Source organism: Carassius gibelio, chromosome B21 (genome assembly GCF_023724105.1).
Source record: "Carassius gibelio isolate Cgi1373 ecotype wild population from Czech Republic chromosome B21, carGib1.2-hapl.c, whole genome shotgun sequence".
Lineage (NCBI taxonomy): Eukaryota > Metazoa > Chordata > Actinopteri > Cypriniformes > Cyprinidae > Carassius > Carassius gibelio.
In genome coordinates this window covers 249,125-275,401 of record NC_068416.1, presented here as the reverse complement: position 1 = coordinate 275,401, position 26,277 = coordinate 249,125, and the positions used below count along the sequence as shown (strand labels likewise).

General features: G+C 37.5%; 1 protein-coding gene across 1 annotated transcript; it reads left to right on the top strand.

Moving 5' to 3' along the window:
• Positions 1 to 11,659: 11,659 nt before the first annotated feature.
• On the top strand, positions 11,660 to 25,707 carry LOC127985550 (interferon-induced GTP-binding protein Mx). Its single transcript, XM_052587603.1, has 14 exons — positions 11,660 to 11,794; positions 14,139 to 14,349; positions 16,263 to 16,340; positions 16,448 to 16,558; positions 21,889 to 22,043; positions 22,130 to 22,268; positions 22,372 to 22,570; positions 23,129 to 23,207; positions 23,343 to 23,465; positions 24,066 to 24,198; positions 24,323 to 24,466; positions 24,574 to 24,650; positions 24,744 to 24,953; positions 25,048 to 25,707. Exons 1-14 carry the CDS (start codon positions 11,660 to 11,662, stop codon positions 25,270 to 25,272), a joined length of 2,019 nt encoding a protein of 672 aa, XP_052443563.1. The 3' UTR covers positions 25,273 to 25,707.
• The last annotated feature ends 570 nt before the right edge of the window (positions 25,708 to 26,277 follow it).

Below are 26,277 nucleotides of genomic sequence, written 5' to 3'. Positions count from 1 at the left end.
CTGACGCTATTTTGGGTGGGTTTCTCCCATCCCCATACAACACAACTTCTCTGTCTTTCACTGCTCTTACAAGAACATCAGTCTCCTCGGCTGTGAACCGCTCCTGGCGTGCGCCAGGTAAATACGCCATAATAATAGCAATCCATAATGGAACTTGCGCACCTGCTTTTAAAGGGAATGTTGGATGACGCTCTGATTGGTTTATTTCACGTTACGCCCAAACCACACCTATGAATAATGAAGCTACTTCAGACCAACCCATTTTAGATTTGCGCCGGGCGCAAGAGCCATTTATCCCGCCGGGAAAATAGCAACAGCGCCGAGACCCGCCCACAAACTTACTTGCGCTTCGCGCTTTGACACTTGCGTTTCAGATCGTTAAAATAGGGCCCTTAGTGTTTTTGTCCAGAATGTACAATCATAACCAGCGTCTTATGTGTTGGTCGTTGACTGTACCGAATTATAACTTAATCATAAAGCATGAAAAGGGCTCTGAGAATATCATTGCAGATACTTTACAGCTTAAGTCTGCTTTATGTTAAATTTTAAGGGGGTGTGTGTTACGTACCCAGTGCTATGTAAGCATACTTGTGTTTATGTTACTGTATGGGTGCGTTTGTTTGCATGTTCTGTTTGTTTCAGATGTGAAGATCATTGGAGGATCTGCCTGTCACTCTGCTGATGTAGGATGTTGATGTCTGTGATTGCGCCGCCAATGGCCTGCGGCCGTGCAGTTTAAAAGACACTAAAACTTTAATGGCAAAGAGGCTGGGGCTCATCAATGATGCAGCTCGGTGAGGATGTTCTCTCTCTTGAGAGAAGACCTGTCTGAGAGTCTACTTTTGTTTGATTTAAGGTTCTGTTTTCTTCGCAGTAATTTCAGGGGTTTTCACTTGTTGATTGACTTTGATGTGTGTGTTGCACCTGTTTGATGTCATCTGATCCTCTGTTGTGAAACTTTAGTCTCTGATGAGAGTTGTGCAAGTGTATTGGAGAGGTTGTGAGTAAGCTAAGCATGTTGCGACATACATTTACATCATGTAGGTTTCCCTTAACTCTATTAGACACACTAGGTTAGAGAATAACTAGGTTATTCCTCCTTGCAAAACAGCTCGAGCTCAGTGAGGTTGGATGGAGAGCATTTGTGAACAGCAGTTTTCAGTTCTTTCCACAGATTCTCGATTGGATTCAGGTCTGGACTTTGACTTGGCCATTCTAACACCTGGATATGTTTATTTGTGAACCATTCCATTGTAGCTTTTGCTTTATGTTTTGGATCATTGTCTTGTTGGAAGACAAATCTCCGTCCCACTCTCTTTTGCAGCTTCCATCAGGTTTTCTTCCAGAATGGTCCTGTATTTGGCTCCATCCATCTTCCCAAACCATGATGCTGCCACCACCATGTTTGACAGTGGGGATTGTGTGTTCAGGGTGATGAGCTGTGTTGCTTTTACGCCAGACATAACGTTTTGCATTGTTGCCAAAAAGTTCGATTTTGGTTTCATCTGACCAGAGCACCTTCTTCCACATGTTTGGTGTGTCTCCCAGGTGGCTTGTGGCAAACTTTAAACGACACTTTTTATGGATAGCTTTAAGAAATGGCTTTCTTCTTGCCACTCTTCCATAAAGGCCAGATTTGTGCAGTATACGACTGATTGTTGTCCTATGGACAGAGTCTCCCACCTCAGCTGTAGATCTCTGCAGTTCATCCAGAGTGATCATGGGCCTCTTGGCTGCATCTCTGATCAGTCTTCTCCTTGTATGAGCTGAAAGTTTAGAGGGACGGCCAGGTCTTGGTAGTTTTGCAGTGGTCTGGTACTCCTTCCATTTCAATATTATCGCGTGCACAGTGCTCCTTGGGATGTTTAAAGCTTGGGAAATCTTTTTGTATCCAAATCCGGCTTTAAACTTCTCCACAACAGTATCTCGGACCTCCCTGGTGTGTTCCTTGTTCTTCATGATGCTCTCTGCGCTTTAGACGGACCTCTGAGACTATCACAGTGCAGGTGCATTTATACTGAGACTTGATTACACACAGATGGATTCTATTTTATATCATTAGTCATTTAGGTCAACATTGGATCATTCAGAGATTCTCACTGAACTTCTGGAGAGAGTTTGCTGCACTGAAAGTAAAGGGGCTAAATAATTTTGCACGCCCAATTTTTCAGTTTTTTATTTGTTAAATAAGTTTGAAATAGAGTAAATTTCGTTCCACTTCATGATTGTGTCCCACTTGTTGTTGATTCTTCACAAAAAATTACAGTTTCATATCTTTATGTTTGAAGCCTGAAATGTGGCAAAAGGTCGCAAAGTTCAAGGGGGCCGAATACTTTCGCAAGGCACTGTACATGTCACTCGAATACTATGATATAATACCTTTGTTTGAGTCGGCAGATCACTGAGCAATACAGGAAAATCTCATATTAACGTGATAACATCCTGTTTCTGAGACTCAAGCAAGTTATCAAGGTACTCTGACAAATGCTGTAAAATTTCAGAGATCAGAAGTCTACCCCCGTTGACAACTCATCATGAAGTGTAACACCATCATCAGCACATTAGGACACATTTAATTAGTGAGTGTTTCAAGATTTCAAGATTTCATTCTTAATAACACATTTCAAAGATTGCCTCACCACAGAATGCGATAGTGGTCCACTATCTGCAACAACTTGTCTTTTCTACATTGCTCAAAAACTTCCCAAGTTGGGTTAGCAATAAATAATTGCAAATCAAAAGGCACTCATTGTCTAATTAACACTTTAAGCATCAGCAATTCCCTCCTACTGCAGTTTTCAAACACACACAAACTAATGACAAGCCCCCAATTATGTTATTCCCCAGTTAATTAATCATGGTTCATCTAGACATAACATACAGATTTTAAATTGTATGAATATTAAGATGGGAAGGAACTGCACAAGGGAAAAGCGGCAACCAAAACAAACAGTTATTTACTCCCAATGTTTTAATGTTTTTTACAGTGCTTGAAAGACAATGAAGTAGTAAAGTAATATTTACAATATGTACAATCAAATGAATAATGGACAGGAACAGATTGGAGGAGAGGAAGGAAAGAGACAGATGCTTAAATAAAAAAATTAAACTAAACAAAAACTCCCAATAACTAAAGTCAATCCAATGACCTTATTTACTCTCATGGGTTTACATTTGATGGTCAGGCATCTCTTTGACCATCAATCTTGATTACTTGCCCCAAATTTGACAGTTTCTTCTCTGAATTGAAATTGTCCATAATTGTTTTAATGGTGTTGATTTTGAAAGCTGTTCTGTGAATGAGTTGGTTGGTTATCTTGCTTCTGACTTGTGGCACTAGGAATTGATTTACAACATCCTCTTGCCTTTCTGAGGATTAGGCTCATGTTTCAACCATGGTCCTGATCGACTCATTAATTTGTCTGGTTCGGGTCTGATACACTACAACAGCTAGCTTGGCAATGAATGTTTGTGGCTTACCCTCCTTGTGAAGGGTGTCAATGATTGACTTCTGGACAACTGTCAGATCAGCAATCTTCCCCTTGATTGCGTAGCCTGGTCAACCAAACTGAGAAACCATTTTGAAGGCTCAGGAAACCTTGGTGTTTTGAGTTGTTTAACTGGTTGACGTCACCATATTCTTATTTGTTGGGTTTTTGTTAAATGTGAGCCAAAATCATCACAATTAAAAGAACCAAAGACTTAAAATATTTCAGTCTGTGTGCACTGATTTTATTTAATACACAAGTTTCACAATTTTAGTTGAATTACTGAAATGAACTTTTCCATGACATTCTAATTTATTAAGATGCACCTGTATACTTGTCCAGTTACATAATCTGCATTAGGTTCATCCTCTTCTGTATTGGCTATTTCTGTTTCATTGTTATTGTCAATATCATCAATGAAATTTGGCTCCAATGCTTCACCTCTGCTCTCACATACATTGTGCAGAGTGCAACATTCAGAGTCAGACCAAGACTCTGTGCTCTCCCACCAAAGGCATGATCGATTTTGGTCCAACAGGATCTTTAAAAATATTTAACATGAATGGTTATATGAAACTGTGATGAAATGGTAAAATCACAGACTAGTTTGCTATTTAGCTCAAAATAATGATATCAAACAATGAGATATGAGTGAGAAAACTAACCTTTGGGAAGACAGCTCAGTTGTCAGCAAGAAGTGAGCATTATAAGGTAAGTCTCAGAGATAAATAGTGTTGCTTCTGAAAGAGTTGTTTTCATTCTTTTACATTTGTTGACTATTGTGACTTGATTTCTTTTTTTAATTATTTTTATTAAATTCTCTATTTTTCTTTTATAATAAAAACATGTTGTGCAGAAAAAATACCACATGCTTAGGGTCAGCTATCTTCCATATTATTGTTGTACCCATAATGCACAGCACTGAAAGAAGACTGGGTCTCAAAAAGAATCAGTATGAACACAGAGGTCTGAGATCCCATGACTGCTGAAGTGGACCAAAAAACGATCTGGGTCCTCTTTCAGGAATTTCACAAAGATAATTGGGTCCTTTTTTGCTTGGTCCACCTCTTGGTCCACTTAAAGGGGTCTGAGTTTGGTTCTTTTATAGAGGACTCAAGTGTAAAAACACCCTTAGTCTCAGATGAAAGTCCATTTGATGTAACACATGCAATACATGAAGGTTTATCTGCACAAGTATTCACAACATCAGTCAAAAGAACACCATCAGAGACCTTTTACCACACATAGAAGAATGCCATACTTTAGAACAGTGGCTCTCAATTTCAGTTCTTGTTACCCCACCGCTCTGCACATTTTTTATGTATCTCGTCACTTCAGACATCTGTTCGACTGCAAGTGCTCTGCGAATTGGACATTACAGGATATTCCGCCATGATTCCAGTTTGAAGGGAGCATAAATTTTCCATTAAAAGGACATGTGTGCAAGACGTGAATTTAGAGAGGTACATTATGTCACAGTTCTCTAGTAAGTTCTGTCTGAAGATACTGCAAGCCATGGGATAGCACAAATCCATGAATGAATGAATTTAAGGTGCTTTTTCCACCTGACACGCAATAGTAATAGCAGCGTCAGTGATGGTTCCAAAAGAAGTCTGTCTTCTTTTTTCTTCTTTTTTTTTCAGTGGCAGATGGCAAAAGGCTAATTGGTGTATTGCTTCTACTTTCTGTTCTGGAGTGTACAGAAGTCTGTCCCACACTGCTAGGGCATACGATTGCTGCCAATTTGTTGTATTCTCTAGTATTCAGCAACTGGACAAGTAATATCTTTAGGCTTTTTATTAATAAAATACTAGATTTTTACACATAACTTTCTCAGCTTCTTCTTAAGCTGGCCACACACTAGACAATTTTCAAATCTTAACTGATTTTTAAACCATGGGAGACCACAGACATGAAGACCAGGCTGAGAGACCACACACTTGTCGATTGTAGGAATGATTTCACAGTGACACGTGAGTCCAGGATTCAAATCGGGCTTAAATTCGGCTTTAAAATTCTCGACTGTCTGGCCAGCTTTAGAGAATACTAAGCACGAGTGATGCACGGGTCAGCTTTTTTTCCGAGCCAGCTTTTCTGAAATTACTTGGCCCGCCCCGCAAATAAAGTAAAATTTCTTGACCCGCCCCGACGCGCCCTGCGCATCAGGGACATCTCGGAAGTTACATTGCTACTTAGACCTTCGTATGGTAAAGAACCTAATAAAATATGAAAATATATATTCAAAATTTTTAATATAGGCTATAGGGAATTGAACTAGTGATGGTTCGTTTGTGAATAAACATTTAAGGTTAGCAGCGCATGCGCAGCTCGTGAACAGCTCTGTGAACTGTTTCATCCTGTCAAAAGAGTTACTCAAGATGTGACGGAGCATGTGATTTGTTGAATGTAGTGAACGAATACGATCTTCTCCTTAAATGAGTTGAATGAACTGATATATAACTTGTTCGTGAATGAAATGGAGTATACCGGGTTTTCATATTTAGAATACAGAACATAATTCCACGTTTAATCTCTATTAATGTGAATATATTATACATGAACTGTCTGACCAAACAATTTTTAATTATGCAAGAAAACCTTGTGCTTTTGATTATCAGAACAACTTAGTCATAATACGATTGTATTAAATAATATGATCATGCACACACTTTAATAAAGCCAAATCAGGAAATACATTCGTTGACATAAAGTGTGTGCATGATCGTATTATTTAATACGATCGTATTATTTAATACGATCGTATTATTTAATAATAGTCTAACTAAGTTGTTCTGATAATCAAAAGCACAAGGTTTTCTTGCATAATAAAAAATTGTAATTGGACACTGGCCCTCTAGAACAGAGTTTGGAGCTGTAAGGTTAAAATATTTTTATGTACTCTATTTTCATTTTATTTACTTAATAAGGCTGCCTTTGCTGACATTATGCCTAGCGTTTTCCACACGTTTTCAGTCGTGACATCATGCAAATCTGGTTTTGTTTTGAAGGACTAATTTTTATTTTTATTTTTTGCTGGACTCGGTCGAGACCAGCTAGAACACTTGGCGAGTCCAATAGAGGGTTTTCACGGCGCGTCATCAGACCGGAAGTCGGCCATGTTGGAGGCACTCCGCTTCACAACAAAGCACTGGCACTGAAGTATATCCCGAACGTCGTCAAGGAAAATGGTTAATTATTGCCGTGTTTCAGGTTGTACTAATAAGACAGCTCGAGAATAATAGTGTGTGTTTTTTTTGGGGTGTCAGATTGTACATTTGCATTTATATGATAGAATAAAATACTATGAAACTAACTCAGATAGTGTACAGTGTAGATAGCAAACAGGGTGTCTTTGAAATGAAAAAAAACAAACATGATTGAGAGTCACTTGGCTACAGTTTGAGTATCGCAATAATACCATACAGTTAAGTATAGGTTGATTAAAGACGGTATTGCATTACTTACTTTGGCCTTTACAATACAACGGTCGTTGATAACTTGGTACTGCGTCTCCCTCACCCATCCACACACCATCTGGTAATAAGCCTCCAAACCCTTGTAGGATTTAAGGTCTTCTGCTGTGTATGGGCTCGGCGAGAAAACCAGGTAGTTGACTATATCGGGATATGCAACTGAAGGAAAAATTACCAGGTCGTCACGGATCCAAGAAGAGGGAGCTAACTCGTAGGGATCTGCACCGACAATAAATCGTAATTTCTCGAAATATCGCGCCTTTTCTTGTGGTCAAAGGCCTTCCCTATATGCCTTTGCATCTTGGGCACGTTTTGTTGAACTTTTCGGTTGTTTAGACATGGCTACATTCACTTAAATTATCCAAAGTGCACTATACTCCATTGTACTCCGTTCAGTTTTTTACACCGAGTACCTCCACTATGGCCGCGCATCCGGGTTACCGCCCAGAACGTGACGTCGGTGAAAACCCTCTATGGCCAACTCCGAGACAAGTCCGAGTACAAATGCAACGAGTCCGAGACAAATCCAAGACCGGACTCGAGTAGCCCTAAATATTATTTCTATAAGATATAGGCATATACAATTAATAATTATGTTATATTAATTTATATTAAATTAATTAATTATGTTATATTAATTATGTTAAATATGCAGATAATTTTTCTATGTATATAACCTTCTTATACTATTTATGTAAACTGCTTTTATTTATTTTCCATTGCAACTTTAAACAGGTCTCTACTTTTTTTTTTCCATGTAGCCTTGGCAACTAGCCTGAATAATATGCACATGAAATGAAACTTGTCAACTCAAGTCAACCTGCCTTTTGCAATAATTTAACCCCCATGGGAAAGGGTGAAATCTGAACCTGTCATTATGTTTGACACTTATAAGACAGGCGGACACTTTCGTGTAATCTGCCCTAAAATGTTGTCTTTAGTGACCCGCCCCCCAATAAAGTGGCAATTTCTTAACCTGCCCCAACCCGACCCACGGTTTACCGGCGTCGTCCGCGGGTTATGAGACGACTCAGCACCACCTCCACACTAAACGATATGCTGCCACTTTGTGGTTAAACTACAAAACTCCCTAAATTTCCGTGTCTCTTCAAATCAGTGGGCTCAACTCAATTCCTGGAAGCAATCAAACACACCTGACCAACACAACCCAAATCAAACACACCCGATCCAGCTAATTAAGATCTTAAGATTACTAAAGCTGGTTGGAACTAAACTTTGCAAATCTATGGCCCTACAGGTATCAAGTTTGAGACCTCTGCGGTAAACCACACAGCCAAATTCTTATATATATATATATATATATATATATATATATATATATATATACACACATACACATACACACATATTATCTTAATGTTTCAAAAATCATTAAAGACAGTGTAGATTTTTTTTTAAACTACATTACAACAGGCAGAGCAAATTACAGTCAAGAATTTGTTCTGACTAGTTCAATCTGGTTATACATTCACATTCTTATGGTGGGTGGGGTACACTATAAATTCACAGGGGTAAACCTAATTTGCACAGTTTATTAGAGATAATCAAAAGGAAGGATATTATCAAGGACATATCTTTAGAACTATCTTTTTATTTTTTTCTCTCTTTCATTTTCAACAAAATGCTCAGCTCAGGCATTTTTTCATTTTCAAGTACTGCTCATGATGATGAAGATAGTGATGCTTCTCAAAATGAAAGGTTAGTATATATTTTATTTGGCCTATTAAGCTTAACGTAAAACATATTTATTTAAAAATAATTATAAAAAAAAAAAAGTCAAATATTTATGTTATTAGAAGCCTGGCTTTTTATTCATTTATTTATTTTGCTATGAGCTCTAGTCAGAAAATATATAAAAAAAACTCTTAAGTAAAAAACCCTGGTCAGGCCAAAGTGTCTGAATAATTTTTGGTCCCCATTTTAATATTTTTTTTTTAGTTTTTTAGCAATTTTACTGGCAGTCCACTGTATGAAGAAAATGTCAGAGTTTACTTTACTTTGCTATCCTCACTACGTGTCCTGCACTCACAAAAAAAAAAAAAAAAAAAAGATATCTAGTATCTGATATGAGTGCAGGTCAGTTTGGTTCACTATCAGCAAACAGTAAATAAAATGAAAGTGAGTGAATTCAGAGTGTGTCGGTGAGCTGGAGTTGTGGCAGAGTTACATGCTTTTATCTTACACTAACCAAACTGTAGACTATATCATAATCATGATAACTTGATACTGCAATTTCTGTATACAAATCTTTGACAGCTTTGTGGTTTCATATATTGTATAAAGAATACAAATATTATGTCAGTGATGTCATTGTCATAAGCCCCTTTCACAATGGATTCCGAAAAGTACATGGGTAATGTGTCCCGGCAATTGTTCCTGGGTCGCTAGATTTTGCCCCTTTCACACTGCCAGTGATTGCCCGGATAATGTGTGTGCGTTTACACACAATCTGTAAGGGTCCCATAATGACACGTAACGAACACGCTAGGCACGTTAACTTTCACTTAGGCTGGCGAACGATCTCAGTTTCAGTGTGGATAGTGAGGAGCTAACTGATCGCTGCTTCATTACAGTTTGCACACATTTTTTTTTTCATTGTAAACATTGATCTGCCTTCAAAACACCCGCTAAAAGAGTTGCATGATAAGGTGCGTCATTCTACTACACACCCTTTACGGCATTGGTCTTTTGTTCACACAGAACTCGTTCTAGGACTGAACCTGGCAATGTTACTAGGTCCCCAACCCGGGATCAATCCTAGAATCAATCCCGGGACGTGTTTGCGTTCATACAGAATGCGACCCGGCAATTTTCTGGGACCAACATGCAGTGTGAAAGGGACTATATTGAGTTAGATCTGTTGGAACTGTACCATCAAGAGTTTCATGCCAAAACTTTGTCATTAACTCACACTTGTGTGGTGCACCATTACAGTCAGATTGAAAATAGTCAGCACATCATCGTCATTTACTATCAATATTTTTTAAAAATGCTGCATTGAATTGTGGCTTGTTTTTAAACGAATCAGCTTTAAAATTAAGTGAACAAAAGGACCAAGGCCCGGTTCCCCAAAACATTCTTATCACTAAGTAGTTCTTAACCTTTTCCTTAACCTCTCTCTTAACGTTATGGCACAATTCCTGACACGTTCGTATGCTAGGTATATCTTCTGTAAGTCACACTTTCATAAGGTTGTAAGCTCTCTCTTAATGTTGTTTGAGTCGTTAGTCAAGGCGTTTTTAGAAATCAGCGCAGCACAGTACAAGTCAAACTATGGTATGTTGACAATGTTGTAGCTCAATGATTTTAAGAAATTTTAATAAAATATGTTCACAATGCATTCCACACAAGCCTTTATCTGGACTAATCACTTCATTGCACACAGCTGTTTCCTGTCTATATATACTCTGTTTGTTTCGGTCATTGTCATGGGTCCTTGGTTAATGTCACCCTGCTTTTTCGTGTTCCCTGGTGTTTGTCATGTTTCTTGTTTTGGACTGCTTTTCTGGATTTTGACCTTTTGACTGACTGGTTTTACGATTTTGGATTATCCAAATAAACAAATTTAGTAAGCGACCAACTATGGCAGTGATCCAACATGTCCTTGTATTGAATCAAAGATGGTGCCTGCCATGGTTTAGTCCATGTCAATTTTTTTATTCTCCTAAACTTAAGCCCTTTTGACATTTTGCCTGACGTGGCTATATAAAACAAAAATGCCTCCCAAAACAACTTATTATGGAGCTGCTGGACCTTCTCAGATCTGCACTTGCCAGGCTAACGTGGCAGAATTTTGCTTTAAGCCCTGAAGTCCAGCTGCTTGCAGTGCTAAGATTTTTTGCTACAGGGAGCTTCATCGAGGTTGTGGGTGAGGGCTACAACCTAAGCGAGACCTCTGTGTGGAGGTGCATCCACACGGTCACCAATGCCCTTCTGCGCCATGCCGGGGATAACATCCGTCAGAGCCTGTTCCTCGGGGAAAGTGGCTACCCTCTGAGAACATACTTATTCACACCGCTGACCAACCCACAGACTCAAACTGAAAGAGCCTACAATGTTGTTACATGTTTGAACCAAGCGGCAACCTCCCGCTCTCTCTCGTGAGGCCAATAAGGAAGTGACAAAAACTGCAATTCATCGACTGTCCGCTTGAGGCTGGCTGCAAAAGGGAGTCAGTCCCATAGACTCCCCATGTTAAAATGCCTAACTTTACAGCAGAAAAAAACATGTTTACAGCCTATATTGCTAATTTTGCCCTTCATGACAACTGTGAGGAGGGTGAATTTTTTTTTCAAACTAATCTGTTTAAATTATATTAAGACTTAAAGTTCTGCATAATTAAGGGCGTGGCAACATGAGTGACAGGTGGATTCCCGCTGCTGACAATGCCGTCGCGCTAGGTGGGCGTGGCTTCAGCAATCAGCTCCCGCCTTTTTGCCCATTTTCGATTAACCGGGAGAGTCGTGCGGTGACGCACTGCCAAGATGGCGATGGCCCGCTCTGCACACTTTTCACCACATTTTTTTATAGTCTATGGTTTGAATGCGCAATGTTGTTGAGCGTGCAATTGGCTTCTGGAAGCTGTGCTTTCGGTGCCTGCACAAGTCCGCAGGAGGACAGTGCATGAAGCCTCACAGCTCTTGCGCAGTTATGGTGGCAACGGGCATACTCTACAACATGGCTGTGGGTGAAGGCACACCAATTCCGGAGGGGGAGGAGGAGGTGAAAGTGGATGAGAAGGAAGATGGAGAGGTAGAAGTTGAGGTCCTCTATCCTCCACAGAGGGCTGCCCTGCACGCTGCCGGGGTTGAGGCAAGGCATCTTTTGATTGCAAATGTTTTTGGTTGTTTTATATTTTCTTTTTGGATTAACTTGCAGAGCTATCATTAGCCACCATCCATGATTGAATGGACTTTTCTTTTGATTCATATCATGATGGAATTTTTAGTTTTCTGAAAAATAAATGGGAGTTTGAAACCTTGCATTGCCTCATGCATAGGCTTACACGTCGTCAAACACACAGATAATGTACATTACAAATTAATGTCTTTACGCAGCCTTTTCAAATGTTTTATATTTCTGAATATGCTTTTAGATTGACACTGCTTAACTTACTTGTGGATAAATAAGGTATCTCATAGATAGCAAGATTTTATGTGTAGGTTTCCAATGGCATTAGAGAATCAGTTGTTGACTCATTAAGGATGACATACAATCTTGTTGATGATCAAGTGTTTTTAATGAAAATGCACATACAGACACGGTCACTGGTGTGACTGTTGCTAAGCATCTATAAAGATTAACACATACCAAAAATCAGATTAGGAACTGTGAAGGAACATCAAAATCTATCAACCAAGAACAACTGGCTCACCTTCAGCTGGCAGCAAGATTGGTACCAAGAGTGAGGGCCTGTTGAATTGCGCCTGTGCTAGGGCATGCTGCTGCTTGGCTAGTTCCAGCTTGGCTCTCTTCAGCTCCAGAGACTGGCGAGTGAGCTCATTTACGTCGGTCAACTGGCGCTGAATGCCCTGCAACACGATCAACTTTTCCTTTTCAATGTTCACCAACTCTTCGCTACACTGAACATCACCTCTTCTAACGTCAACCCCTGCAAGACTATGTCTCCCATGATCCCCATTGCCTTCTCATGTGCTGTTAAGGGTTGCACCTGACTCACCTCGCCTGGTCTCTACGGACAGCAGAACCTCTCACCTTAACCTGGCTTGAAAAATCATGCTATTTTTTTCCTGATGTCCTGCCAGGAGGCAGCCATCTTCCTTGCTATGTCGCTCCATAGCTCTTTTTTGTTGCTGTTGCACAAGTTATTCAGAAACCTGGAAAACAGTGTCATTTTGTGCAAGCTTACCTTGTCCAGCAAAACTTCAAGTTCCTCTGACGGGAAGCTTGGTGCCCTTTTTTTTTACATTGCTTCCCCACCATATTCTGTATCTAATTCTCTCTCTCTCTGTTCATTGTAGAGAGGTTCCTTTTATTGAAAACATTAACCAATGGCAACCAATACCACATTAAACAGAAGTGACTCCAGCTGCTTTAAATCAATTCTGATTGTAAAGTACCTTACCATTAATATAAAAGTGTATTACACAATTTTTAGAAGTCATTAAACCTACAATGGGATAAGGAGGGTGGATGATTAGCGAGGGATACCCGGTTTGTCTACCCGTCACAACATATCGTGTGAACATATTACAGACAATTTGATAATTTAATTAATAGTCTATATTTTACTGATTACCTAAACTATGTTAAAACATGTGTTACTGGAATAATTTGAGGAATGTTTCATTTGCATAGAAAATGTTGAAAATGCAGGCTTGATGAGCAGAAGAAACTTTAAAAATAGTAAACATTAAAAATAGTAATGTTTCCAAACTTTTGGTCTGTACTGTATATACGTGGCACTACTGCTCGGTAAGTATGCTCGAATGGCTTGCAACGCTCCCTCCCCATTATAAGCATGAGCACATTACTGTGCACCTTCTGGTTGTCGTCTCTTTGTTTCAGGTCACTAAGGCTTTCAAGTCTTAGCGGACATGGATCTCACTGCTGAGAGACACTCATCCTCATTACCAAGCTACAGGATAGACGCCCCACTGCCACATCTACACGATTACCACTGTTTGCTTTTAAATACATTATTAAGTGTCTTAATTGTCATGTATTTCCAAGCTGATGGTTCCGGGGGGTTAATGTTTAAGTTCTTGTATGTTCAAATAATTTGGGAGCAAAAACCCCCATAAAGAACCATACCGCCAAAGATAAATTGTGTTCAATAAACTCAAGTAACTTGCCAAAGTGGTCCTGTCTGAACTATCTTGGTATGAAAACAGCTGCAAATGATTCAGTGTTTAAGTGAACTGTCAAACAGCTGTTTAGTGAATCAAACAGCTTTAAAGATACATACATATAGATAATTACATCAGGTGATGGGTAAATTATAAACACCTCCAGTGATTTTGTCATTAACTTTAAATGCTGAAGCTTTTTAAGGCAGGATGGATTCTGATTGGCTGTCAGTTTTACTGTTGGGGATTTCTCAATGGATTAAAATATTTAAGCGAAAGTGTATATAGAAGGACATAAACTGAATTAAATAATGCAAACAGTGACGCTCTACAAATAAAATGTTAATTTTTATCTTTATAGTCGCAACACGAAGGGAGAGGTTCACAGTCATTTAGAGGAGAACGTTCGTCCATATATTGATGTGATTGACACTCTGCGGTCAGTTGGCATTCAGAAGGACTTGGCGTTACCAACTATTGTAGTGGTCGGAGACCAGAGTTCGGGAAAAAGTTCTGTGTTGGAAGCACTGTCTGGAGTTGCATTACCAAGAGGGAAAGGTGAGGACTAGTTTTACTCTCATTTGTTATCTCTGCTATCACACCTGTTTAACACTGCAAGTGTGAGTTGCATGTCAGCAAACTTTAGCAGCAAATGCAGTTGTGCATTCATACCAGCAACATTTCTGTTCTACTATCTCCAATGCAGAAACTACTAAGTTACTAGAGTGATGTGATGTCCAAAAGAATTTAGCTCCAACCAGCTTCAACATACCTGCCTATATTTTTCTGAAGACCTTAGTCAGCTGCTTCAAGTGTGTTTCATTAGAGTTGGAGCTAAATTTTGTAGGTGAAATCAAGTGAAGAACTGAACTTTTTTTCAGTCCCACAATTCACCAGGGTCTGATTGCACCAGCTGTGCATAAACTACAACTTAAGCCCTATTTGAACTGTAATTTTTCTTTCTCATATGGACGTCTATGAAAATAAATGTACATACCACCTCAGTGATAAAACTCACGGATTTGGATCGTGATTTATTCACAGTGAAGGAGCAAGTTCTGTAATTTTGCAAACCCAGGAAAATGCTGCTCACATGGCCAGTCACATGAATGTCTTCTGTTAATAAAATGGATTTTATTTACAAATGTATTCTTATTGTGTAAAATGTGTTTAAAAAATACTTATGTAAAATGTATTGTTATTATTCCAAGCATACTTTATAATATATAATCCTATTTATTATTTGATTATTTAAATCTGTTGTTTAAAAATAGGAAAATAGATGCACAATAGATTTTTATTTAAAAAACATATGATTTTTATAAAGTATAATTAGTATAATTTTACATGATAAAGTCGAGTGTGTATATAACTGTATATAATACACATTTTAAAACTGTACTGCAGCTGCTGCCATACTAAAGACCCATTTCTAATGTTTACGTGCTTTTCTTCTCTTTCTGCTCCCACTCACTGTGGTGGAGCAGTTATAAAATATTGCTCTTCTAAATAGTTTCCAGCATTTCATTAATATGCATACAAATTACACTGAAGCACAACAGTTACCTTACGGTCTTCAGGAGTGCTCAAAAAAGGGTTTAAGCAAAGAATTTTAAATCAATTTCTTTGTGTTAACTCAGAGATGTGGATTTGGACGCCAATTAAATTAACACATGACCTTGATGTGTGTCAAAAAACTGTATTTTTAGATTGATGGTGATTTTTAGATTGGTGATGAAAGATAAGCACTGACATATTGGATTCGAATGGCATTAAAATCAGCAACTACCCCCTGTAAATGTTGAAAAAAATCCCTTTTGTCCCCCTGAGAAACAATTACCGTCTGAATCGGGCTTTAGCCTAGCTTTATGAAGAGATGCTAATTTACAATTTTCGCACTACCAGAGATGGTCTGATGATCCATTCCATTTGTAGCGGAGAGTGGGGGAACAACCTAACCCTTTGTGACTTTCTCAGTTTGTGTAACTTACATTGTGTTCAGAGTATATATATATTTTTTATCCACATTAATTTCACACTTGTAATATCAAATGTAATATCAGAAATCAGACATTTTGGACGGGATTAAGTTATTTATAGAACCAATGTGGCAATAAAAAATTCCTCTTAAATGTTTAGTTTTACTTGAAAATTGTACTTCAAATTTGTCAGATTTAGCTGGTATTAAAGGGTTAGTTCACCCCAAAATGAAATCTGTCACACCCTTTGTTTTAATCAATTTATCAGCTTCACTTATTCTTACCCATTCCTCTGTTTTGATCTGAATAAACTTAACATCTTGACTGTTGATTAGATATTTGAATCAGTTGGCAGTACCACACTAAGTGTAAATTTAAGCTGAATGCTAATTTTAAGATTTGTTTTTATTTTTGTTGAATATATAAAGCACTTGTTCAGTAATTTTCCGTTGCTAGTTTTCTTTTGATTGCTAACTCCATTATGTTTGATAGGAATTGTGACCAGATGTCCATTAGAGCTGAGGCTGAGGAAGGTAACCGGAGTCAACTGGAAGGCTGTTTTAACTTACTGTAAGAAGAAAACTGATTTATGGATTCAACGTCAGTTGCATAAGATTAGTGAAACCTTAACTTGAGGGGTTTCTTGCAGCTGGCTCAAAATTTTAACCATGTTGCAGGGCCTGTTAAAGCCAGCAGACAGGCAAGTGGACAAGCAGCATGGTCAACTCGCTATGAGAAGAAATTTGAATTTGAAGATCCTGCTTTAGTTGAAAAATATGTTGCAACAGGTTAGTAAAATTTTTACTAGATTGCTAGTATATGTTAAAAACACAATAACATGTAACCTCATTGAATGGTCACAGGAAATAGACATGGAGTATATTGGGTTGAAAATGTCACTATCTCCTCAAATGTCTTTCATTGTCATCTGCCTATATCGACCACCATCAACTAATAACATATTTTATGAGCATCTCCATAATATTCTTAAGCAATGTGATGGTAAAAAGGAGTTAATACTAATGGGCGACTTTAATATAAATTGGGAGAAAAAAACTTGAGATAACAAATAAATTCAATCTTTCCCAACTGATACAAGGTCCAACAAGAATAACCAACTCTTCTCAGACTCAAATTGATCTGATATTTACGAATAGACCTTAGAGAGTAACTACAACACATAATCTGCTGACTGGTCTGTCCGATCATAATATCACACTGCTGGTAAGGAAACTAACCAGAAAAGAAATTGTAAATTCGACCTCAAGAAATCGATTCTATGAGAAAATTCCTAAAAATGAAACCAGTAATTTAGAAAAAGCTATTAACCAAATTGACTGGTCTGAACTCCTAACCAGCAGAGACACTGAGATTAGCTGCAGTACTTTTATTTCTACTATTATTGAGATAAGAGCAGCTTTCACAAGAAAGGTGAAATGTAAACATGGACAAAAGACCACCTTACCATGGCTAAATGACATTCTTTGGCAACAAATGAAAGAAAGAGATTTTGCTTTAAAGAGGGCTCTAAAATCAGGGCATAGTAGCGACCGGCTCACCTTCACAACTCTCCCAAATAAGGTTTTAAGGAATTTAAGAAAGTCTAAGGCAGAGTTTTTTTATTAGAATTATTAATAAAGCTCAAGGAAATGGGAAACTTATTTGGAGAAATCGTCATAAATTAACTGGTCGGAATAAAGAACAAAGGATAACTTTACCTGAACTCAAAGTGAATGGAATCCTGACCCAAGATAATGATATGATAGCAAGAACATTAAATGATTTCTTTATAAATTCAGTCAGGGAGCTGGCTCAAGGTATCTCAACTGAAACTATAACATCTATTCCTATTGATAAAGCTAAACCTATTTTTAAAATAAAGGAAATGTCTGAATCAGAGGTTATAAAAATCATAACCTCGCTAAAAAATTCAAAAGCAAGGGATTCACATGGTTTGGATACCTCATTTTTAAAATTACACAAGGACGCACTTGCTCGCCCTATTGCACATCTGATCAACCTGTCAGTTAGGCAAAGTCTAGTTAATGTGCAAATGTATGCAGATGATACAGTTCTTTATTTGCATACCAAGAACAAACAACAGGCTGCAACTAAATTAACCGAAGCACTGGTGCATGTTTCCGAATGGCTAAAAAATGTCAGATCTGCATCTTAACATTAACAAAACAGTCTGTATGTTCTTTTCTAAGAGGTCCACAAGTGCACAGCAGGCTGATGTTTTTATTGAGGGAGAAAAACTCATGGTTGTGTCGGAGTTTAAATACCTTGGTATTATTTTAGATTCTAATTTAACTTTTAAAAAGCATGTTAAAAAGGTGGCTTATACCATTAGATATAATCTGGCTAACTTCAGACACATAAGGCCTTATTTAACTACAGAGGCAGCCAAACTTTTTATGTATGCCATGATTTTTTCTCAAATATCATATTGTTTTACAAGCTGGTCCCAAGCAAATTTGACAACTCTTAAACCAATAGAAACCCTTTATAAGCAAACCTTAAAAATATTAGATCAAAAACCTATTAGCTATCATCATTGCAATATTATTACTAAATATTATTTATTCAATTTTAATAGTTTTTTTTACATTATCTAGATGCCTGGCTTATTTGTAAAATTTTACATGGACTTGCACCTCCACCACTGGGTGAATTTATACAACAGAAGAACAGTAGTGGCAGGGCAACAAGGGCAGTTACCAGGGGAGACTGTGTTGTACCGTATAGACGTAGTAAGTTTGGTCAAACAGTCTTCTCAGTACGGGCCTCAAATTATTGGAACTGCCTCCCTATGGAACTCAGAGAGAGCACCAGCTATTTATCACTAAATTTACACTTAAGAATGGATAAAAACACTCAAAACTGTTATCATTAATAGTTGGTTTATCTTATCTTAGGTACTGTCCTTCTTTGTATTGTATTCATCATTATGTATCCATTTTGTTAAATTGTTTTCTGTTTTACATGTTTTTTTTTTTTTTTCTTAATTATGATGCTGTGTCTACCTGCCAAGGGACTACAGATGAAAATTAGCTCTTTAGCTAACTCTGGCGCATTTACATTTTGAGTGTAAAACAAAAAATGTTAATTAATGTGCATTGTCCCTTTTAAATAAACAATATAAAAAAATAAAAAAATTCCAACACAAAGTTTAATCACAAGCTACGCAAGAGATAACTCAAACAGTGATGTAAACAGTGACTGGACAAAGAGTGTCTGTGAAGGAGCAACTTAAATACATAGACAAAAAAGGATATTTAACTAGACACAGGTGATGGTTGTTAACTAAATGAGGCCAGGGACCAGATATGGGCACAAATGAACTAAACCAGAACAGAAGACAGGAAAACACAGGAACAAGCGGTGTGTTCCAAACAGGATATATGTCGCCCACTGAAGGGCACTTCGGAGTGAAAACAATCATTGCCGCCATATTGAAGGGTCATTCCAAACTTAAGTGCTCATAACTGGCTACTTCAAAGGGCCCTTCGAAATGCAGGATTTTGAAGGGTACAACTGATGGACACCTCAGATTCCCATGATCCTTTGTGTAGATACTTTGCATGATGACGGAGCCTCCAAGTGGGCACATGATGATGACACAGAAGTGGACTTCAAGAAGCAGTTGTTTGGTTCCCTACACCCTTTAGCCCTTTGAAGCTCTCACCATGAATGGTAAACCCTTTAAAGGGATTAGGGCATAGAGATGATCCCATCCAAATGGAACGCAGAGTTGGACCATAACATGACATTCTCTCAGCGAAACAGATGCCTGTATGTTAATATGTTGAGTTTCTGTGGTCTATCTAAGGTTCTTCAAGGCTTACACCATTTTTAATCTTTGTGTTCATTAAGATGTCGAGTATTCCTATTTTAGTCGCATTACAAAAAGGTAGTATAGACATGTACTAGGGCTGTCACTTTTGTGAAAAAATCATTTTCGATTTTTAAGACATAAGTGTTCGTTGAATCGATTGTAAAATCGATTTTCCATGTCTATGTAAATAACTAAATAACGGACAAACGTAAAGAGAGCGCTGGAAACGCAAAAGTCAGCAATATTTCTTATTTATTGGCATGAAGTGCAGAATAACAAACAGCAACAGGAGTGCAACATTCTCAAAAAAAGATATATGGAGAGGTACGGCTGCCATAACAAAAGAAAAACATCACTGCAGGCTTCAACCCGGCTGCATTTATGATTTAGGCAATTCAAAAATCTCAAAGATTATTTTAAATAATGATTCAATCCATTTCAAACAACTGTTCAAAAAATGTAACTTTAAATGGACCTGAGAAACAGGCCATGTGTGTTTTTTATTTTTATTTTTATTGAACGTAACCGACACTTAGGCTAGGCGGCACTAAGCAGGCGTATTGAAATGCGCAAAAAGTTACAAATTTATTGGACAGGAAAATAAGTCGATCAACATTTTCGGGGTTTATTCACTATATGTCCAGCTGTTGAGAAGACGCGCTCCGACCGCACTGATGTCCCAGGGACACTCAGGTACAGCTGCGCAAGGTGGGGGTGTTACTGCCAATTTTCCACCACAAAAGCCGGTCGCTGTCAGCTTGCAGTGGTCCTTTTCATAACTCAGAAACTCCTGTAATTAGATGCGCGAATGAGGCGAATTCTTGTCTACCGCGCCGCGAGACCCCCAGATGCGTTTACGCGCATCTTTACATTGACTTAACATTGAAATCCTTCACGCCAGGCGCTCTATTCGCGTTTTGTGTGAACGCAGCATAAGAGGTCGTTTTTGACGTCACTGGGTCTTATGGGCGCGTAACATTGCTGGTATTTTCTGTCTAGCTTTCGCAAGGCATATTGCACTTTCGGATTTCTTTATTTTCTTTTTCTGTTTGTTTGTGAGTTTTGTTACATGTATTTTTTATTGTTTAATTATTTTAAAATTAATAGTGTACATATTTGGTTAAAATCGATTCCCTATTTTCATTTTCGAAACTTTTTTTGGTTGGTCCGATCGATTGTGCAATCGATTTTCGAACTAATAGTGACAGCCCTAACATGTACACACATTAATCAAATTATTACTGTCGTGTAGGACTTTTTGTTGCATATTGCAACAGGATACACACACGGCAGTGGTCAACCATTTGACTGCAAATAAAAGAGCTTCAACAACGCCGTCATCTGTATGCATGTACAAATAATTAAGTGCACTTGAAACTTTCATAAAATGAAAAATGAAACACCCCATAGCCTACTGTACATGGCATCATCACAAAGACTAATTATATGTTTATATGTGATATTCTGGAGGGCATGTAGGATTGCATGGCGTGGGGACATATGACATGTGCAAACTATGTACTATAACATGTAAAACAGGAACATGAAAAGAATATTCTAAAAGCAACTTGTGTAAACACAATCATAATATTGGGTTATTTACAATAAAGTAAATAATTAGATTACTTATGTCCATGTAAACATAGTCAATGAATAGTGCTAAAGATAATCTTAAAGGGTCATAAATTACTTACCCTCAAGTCATCCTTGGTGTTTATGACTTTTCTCTTTCAGTCAAATTGGAGTTATATTAAAAGTTGTCTTTGATCTTTCAAACTGTTTGATGGCACTCAGTGGGTGTTGCAGTCCTTCAGTCCAAAAGAAGTAAATAAAAAGCGCCGTCCATTAAAAAAAGTGTCTCACATAGCTCCGTGCATTGAACAAAGGCCTCCTATAGAGAAACTATGTGTTTTTTTGTAAGAAAAATATCCATATTCAAAACTTAATAATCACTTTAACCTAGCTTGCGCTAGCAGTTTTACATGGAAGCAGCTCCGGGTGGATGACGTGTGAGGTTGGCGTTCTGCATGAACTGATGAGTCTCGTGAAGACCAACTTATGTTAACAGAAGCAAAGGAAGCAAAGTTTCCTTGCTTTAGCAGAGTCTCCTCTTGTCTCATATATTGAAATCCTCCAATATTCTTCTTTACAAATTCTTGTTTTGTATTTTAATTAGTGAATTTTTGGGTGAGCTTACCCTTTAATACTTGAAGATCAATATCATTGTTTTCACTGTTAAAAGACATTTTTCTTATAGTTAATTATGTGTATGTGTTACAGCCCAGAATGAACTGGCAGGAAGCGGGGTAGGAATATCTGATAATCTCATCACTTTAGAGGTCATGTCACCAGGTGTGTGTGACCTCACACTGATCGATCTGCCTGGAATCGCCAGAGTCCCATTAAAGGGACAGCCAGATGACATTGGAGAGCAGGTAGGCAGTATGATCTGATTTTGGACTTCATATTAAATATCAAGCTAATATCAGTCCCGTTTTAAAACTATGTGTATTTCTTGTAGATCAAACGTTTGATCATTAAATTTATTAAGAAGAAAGAGACAATAAACCTGGTTGTGGTCCCCTGTAACATTGACATTGCAACAACAGAAGCATTAAAAATGGCACAAGAAGTAGACCCTGAAGGCAAAAGAACTGTTGGTAATGAAACAGATTATCCACTTAACAACTAATATCTCACCAAATATCTGATTTTTGTTAGCGAATACACATTATATGAAATAACTATTTTTCATTCTCACAGCCATTCTGACCAAGCCAGATCTCATAGACAAGGGAACAGAAAAGAGTGTTTTGGCTATTGTCAACAACAACGTGATTCCTCTCAGCAAAGGTTACATCATGGTGAAGTGTAGAGGACAACAGCAGATCGATGAGGATATTCCTCTTAAGGATGCAACACAAATTGAGAGAGATTTCTTCCAAAACCATGATTATTTCAGGTTACCATCGGAAGATAATAACTTTTTGTTCCCTTAGTTTGCTGTTACTTTTTCTTTTCTGAACTAACATTTCATAAATTAATTTCCCAGTTACAACTCCCATTGGTACTTTTGTTGTCATGTTTTATTAGTATTTTATAGAAAAAAGTATTTCAATAAAATGTAAGCTTCATTTTGGAAACATAATTTTCAAACTTTTGTCAAAGTGAGATGTCATGTGCCACAACCTGGATACAGGTGAAAATCTGAGTAAATCTTACCAAAAATCAGATCATTTTGGTATTTTTATGACAAGTTAGTTAAGATTATAAAATAATGTGTAATGACTCCCTAAAATTATTAATTAAATAATAAAACATTTATTTACATTAAATATAAAAAAATACATATTTGTCATTTAACTGAATGGCAGTTGACAACTGAATTTGCACTGACCCCATAGCAAATGTTTGTCTCAGCTAATGGACCCTTAAAAATGGCTTTTATTATGTTTTTTGTGTCACTCATTTTGGTTAATGATGTTTAATAAAAGTTACTTTTTTATTTTATTTTTTACAGATGCCTCTTGAAAGAAGATAAAGCAACTATTAAATGTCTTGCCATTAAACTTACTCAGGAACTTGTTGATCATATTAAAGTAAGTTCTAAATTTCTAAAAGTTCTAAATTTCTCAAGTTTTTCAAACTCAGCATGAATTTAGTTGTACAGTGAACATTGTGTCAGGATGAATTGAGAGACTTGTACTAAATTAAATCTTACCCATCTTTTTCAGAAAACCCTGCCACAGCTTGATGAACAGGTAAAAAAGCATCTGTGGGACACAAGGAATGAGCTCAAGGAGTGTGAGGGTGGCCCTCCACAAGACCCTAAGGGAGCCAAACATTTCCTTACTCAAGTAGGATCTCACATCATCACTTCATGCTGATGACTTCTACAAATCTGCTTGCTTCTCTGAATTAGTGTGTTCAAGCTGAATTTCCACTCTATTTGTTCTAATTTTCTCCTCCTCCTGTATTTCTCTGTTAGGGGAGAATAACTCTATTAGAGAAGACTCTAACAGACCTGCTCCCTTTTAGTTTATATAACATATCCCAGCCTGTTTTGAAGCTTCTACCCCGTTTATAGATCAGTGGTGAATTTGCAGAGTATTGCACAAAACATTTGGGGTGTTCATTTAGGGAGGTCTTGGGAGTCATTTAACTCTTCAATAGGAAGATGATCTATGAAAGTAAGCCAACATATGTGAGAATATTAAGTCTCAGGCTTTATGGTGCAACTGTTTGAAAATATTATGGCACCATGTATATTTTGAAGCTTGGGTGCTGCAAAGCTAGCATAGAATTTGCAGGCTATACCATGCAACTTTACTATAATACGGTTTCTCTGTTTATGGTAGTGTCTAGAGTTTCTTTTAAACTATGCTGATAATGTATGCTTTTGCTGTTTGATGGTAACATAACAGAATCATAAAACAAATGTAAATTTTCCCTTACAGACCTTAAAAAGATTCAATGATCAAATCAACTCCTTATCATTAGGAGAGCTGATCTTGGAGGAAAATTTGTTTGCACAGCTTCGTGCTGAATTCAAAGATTGGAATGGTCAACTTAACCGTTTAAAGACATCCTGTGAGTGTACTTTCAATTTGAAGAAACATAATTGTAATTTCACTGTAGTTTTGCTTTAAGTTCTAATGAAAATGGAAAAAGTGAGTAATTCATTTCATAAGAAATCATCTGGTTTCCAAAAAAGTTTCTGATTCAAAGGCGGTGAGCCAGCAAAACAGAGGGAGGGAACTGCCTGGCTTCAGTAACTACAAAGTGTTTGAGACTGTCCTTCAGAAACATGTGGTCAAACTTAAGGAACCAGCTAATGACTTACTCAGAGGCATGAAAGGTACATCACACAACTTTGTGTTTTAAAGATGTTCTAGTTCTGAATAACTTTAATAATTTTAGCACATGTGGCTGTTTGTTTTCTTGATTTATGCATTTCTCCTGAAGGCATCACCCTCAAACATTTACTTGACGTGGTCAATCATTGTTTCCGGAACTATCCTGTCCTTAAAAACATAACTGTGGTATATATTTATCATGATTAATAGCAAATATTGCGCACTTTTAATACAGTTTGATTGAGTTTTCTTTACTCTGTCTTTCACTTGTCTCTATAGAGTAAAATCGAAAACATTCTGTCAAGTCAGCAAGAGAAGGCAGAGCAACGGATCTCAGAGCAGTTTGAAATGGAAAACTTAATCTACAGTCAAGATCCCATCTTCCTGAAGATCTTGAGTGAGATTGCCAATGATAAGTTTTCAGAAGAAGAGTTACCTATGTTTGACAAAAAGTGCAAGTACAGTCATATGCTGGAGGCACATTATGAGGTAGATATGCCAAGGTTTCTGTAACAAATTACAATGCAGTCCTTGTGGTGTTTGGAAGTAACTTAAGATCTCATATCTCATTGTTTTCTTTCAGATTGTAGTGCAGAGGATGGCTGACCAACTGCCCATGATGATTTCCCTTTTCATGCTGAAGGAAACTGCTGAGCTCTTGTCTACTGACATTTTAGGTTTATTGGATGGGGCAAATGTGAGTGAGCTCCTCTTTGAGGACTCTGATGTCAGCAAAAGACGCCAAGATCTACGAGCTCGCTTGGATCGTCTGACTGCTGCTCAGGCAGAACTTGCTGAGTTTATTTGAGAGCTCTGTTGACTAGAGGATATTATATGAAATTACATCAAATCTGCAATAATAATTATTGTATAATATATCTGACAACTGTTCTATGGAGGTTTGCTAGTTTTGACAATGTTTTGATTCTCTGATTCTTGATATTTTGCTAGATTTTACATTTCTGAAACTCCCTGTAACCATATCTAAATTATGAATAACTTTTAGCCATGCAATTGAATTAACCTGCATCTTATGCTGTTTTATTGTTAACATGTTGTTACTAATGCTGTACTTCGTATCCAAGCCAAATCAGATATCAGATTTGTTTTCTTAAATCACTAAAGGCTTCAGTGCTTCAACTATAATGTGTGATTTGTTAAAAGATTAAATAACATTTTCATGATTGACCTGTTTGTTTTAATTTTGTCAGAAAAATAAATGTGAAGCCATTTTATACAAATAGTCGGCAGTACACCAGTACTTTCTCAATCATGCAGCAGACATGCTCTAATGACGCCAGGTGGTCAAGTTGATATGTAGTCGATTCAGGGACACCCAGACTGGTTTTATTATGAATCCTGATCTTGAATTTGGAAAATTGAAATATTGTCTCATCATCTTGTCTCACGCTCTGAGAGGAAGTTATTTCTTCATGTTATTTTACAAAGGTTCATGACATGAGAAACTGGTCATTTGAAATTTCTAGGATTTCGAGGACATAGGTTTTTAGCAATTGCCATTTGCTAATGGGCTTTGGTCAATACTAGTTCTTTTTAGGGTTTAAAAAGCAACACATCATGTCGTGATCTAAAGAAATTTAAGAACAGATGAGAAACAAAATAGTTGACACGTATCAGTCTGGAAAGGGTTATAAAGCCATTTCTAAGGCTTTGGGACTACAGTGAATCACAGTCAGAGCCATTATCCACAAATGGAGAAATTTGAAACGGTGTTAAACCTTCCCAGGAGTGGTGCATTTTTTTTTCTTTCTGTTATCAACATTGTAAAAAACACTTACATAGATGTCTGAGA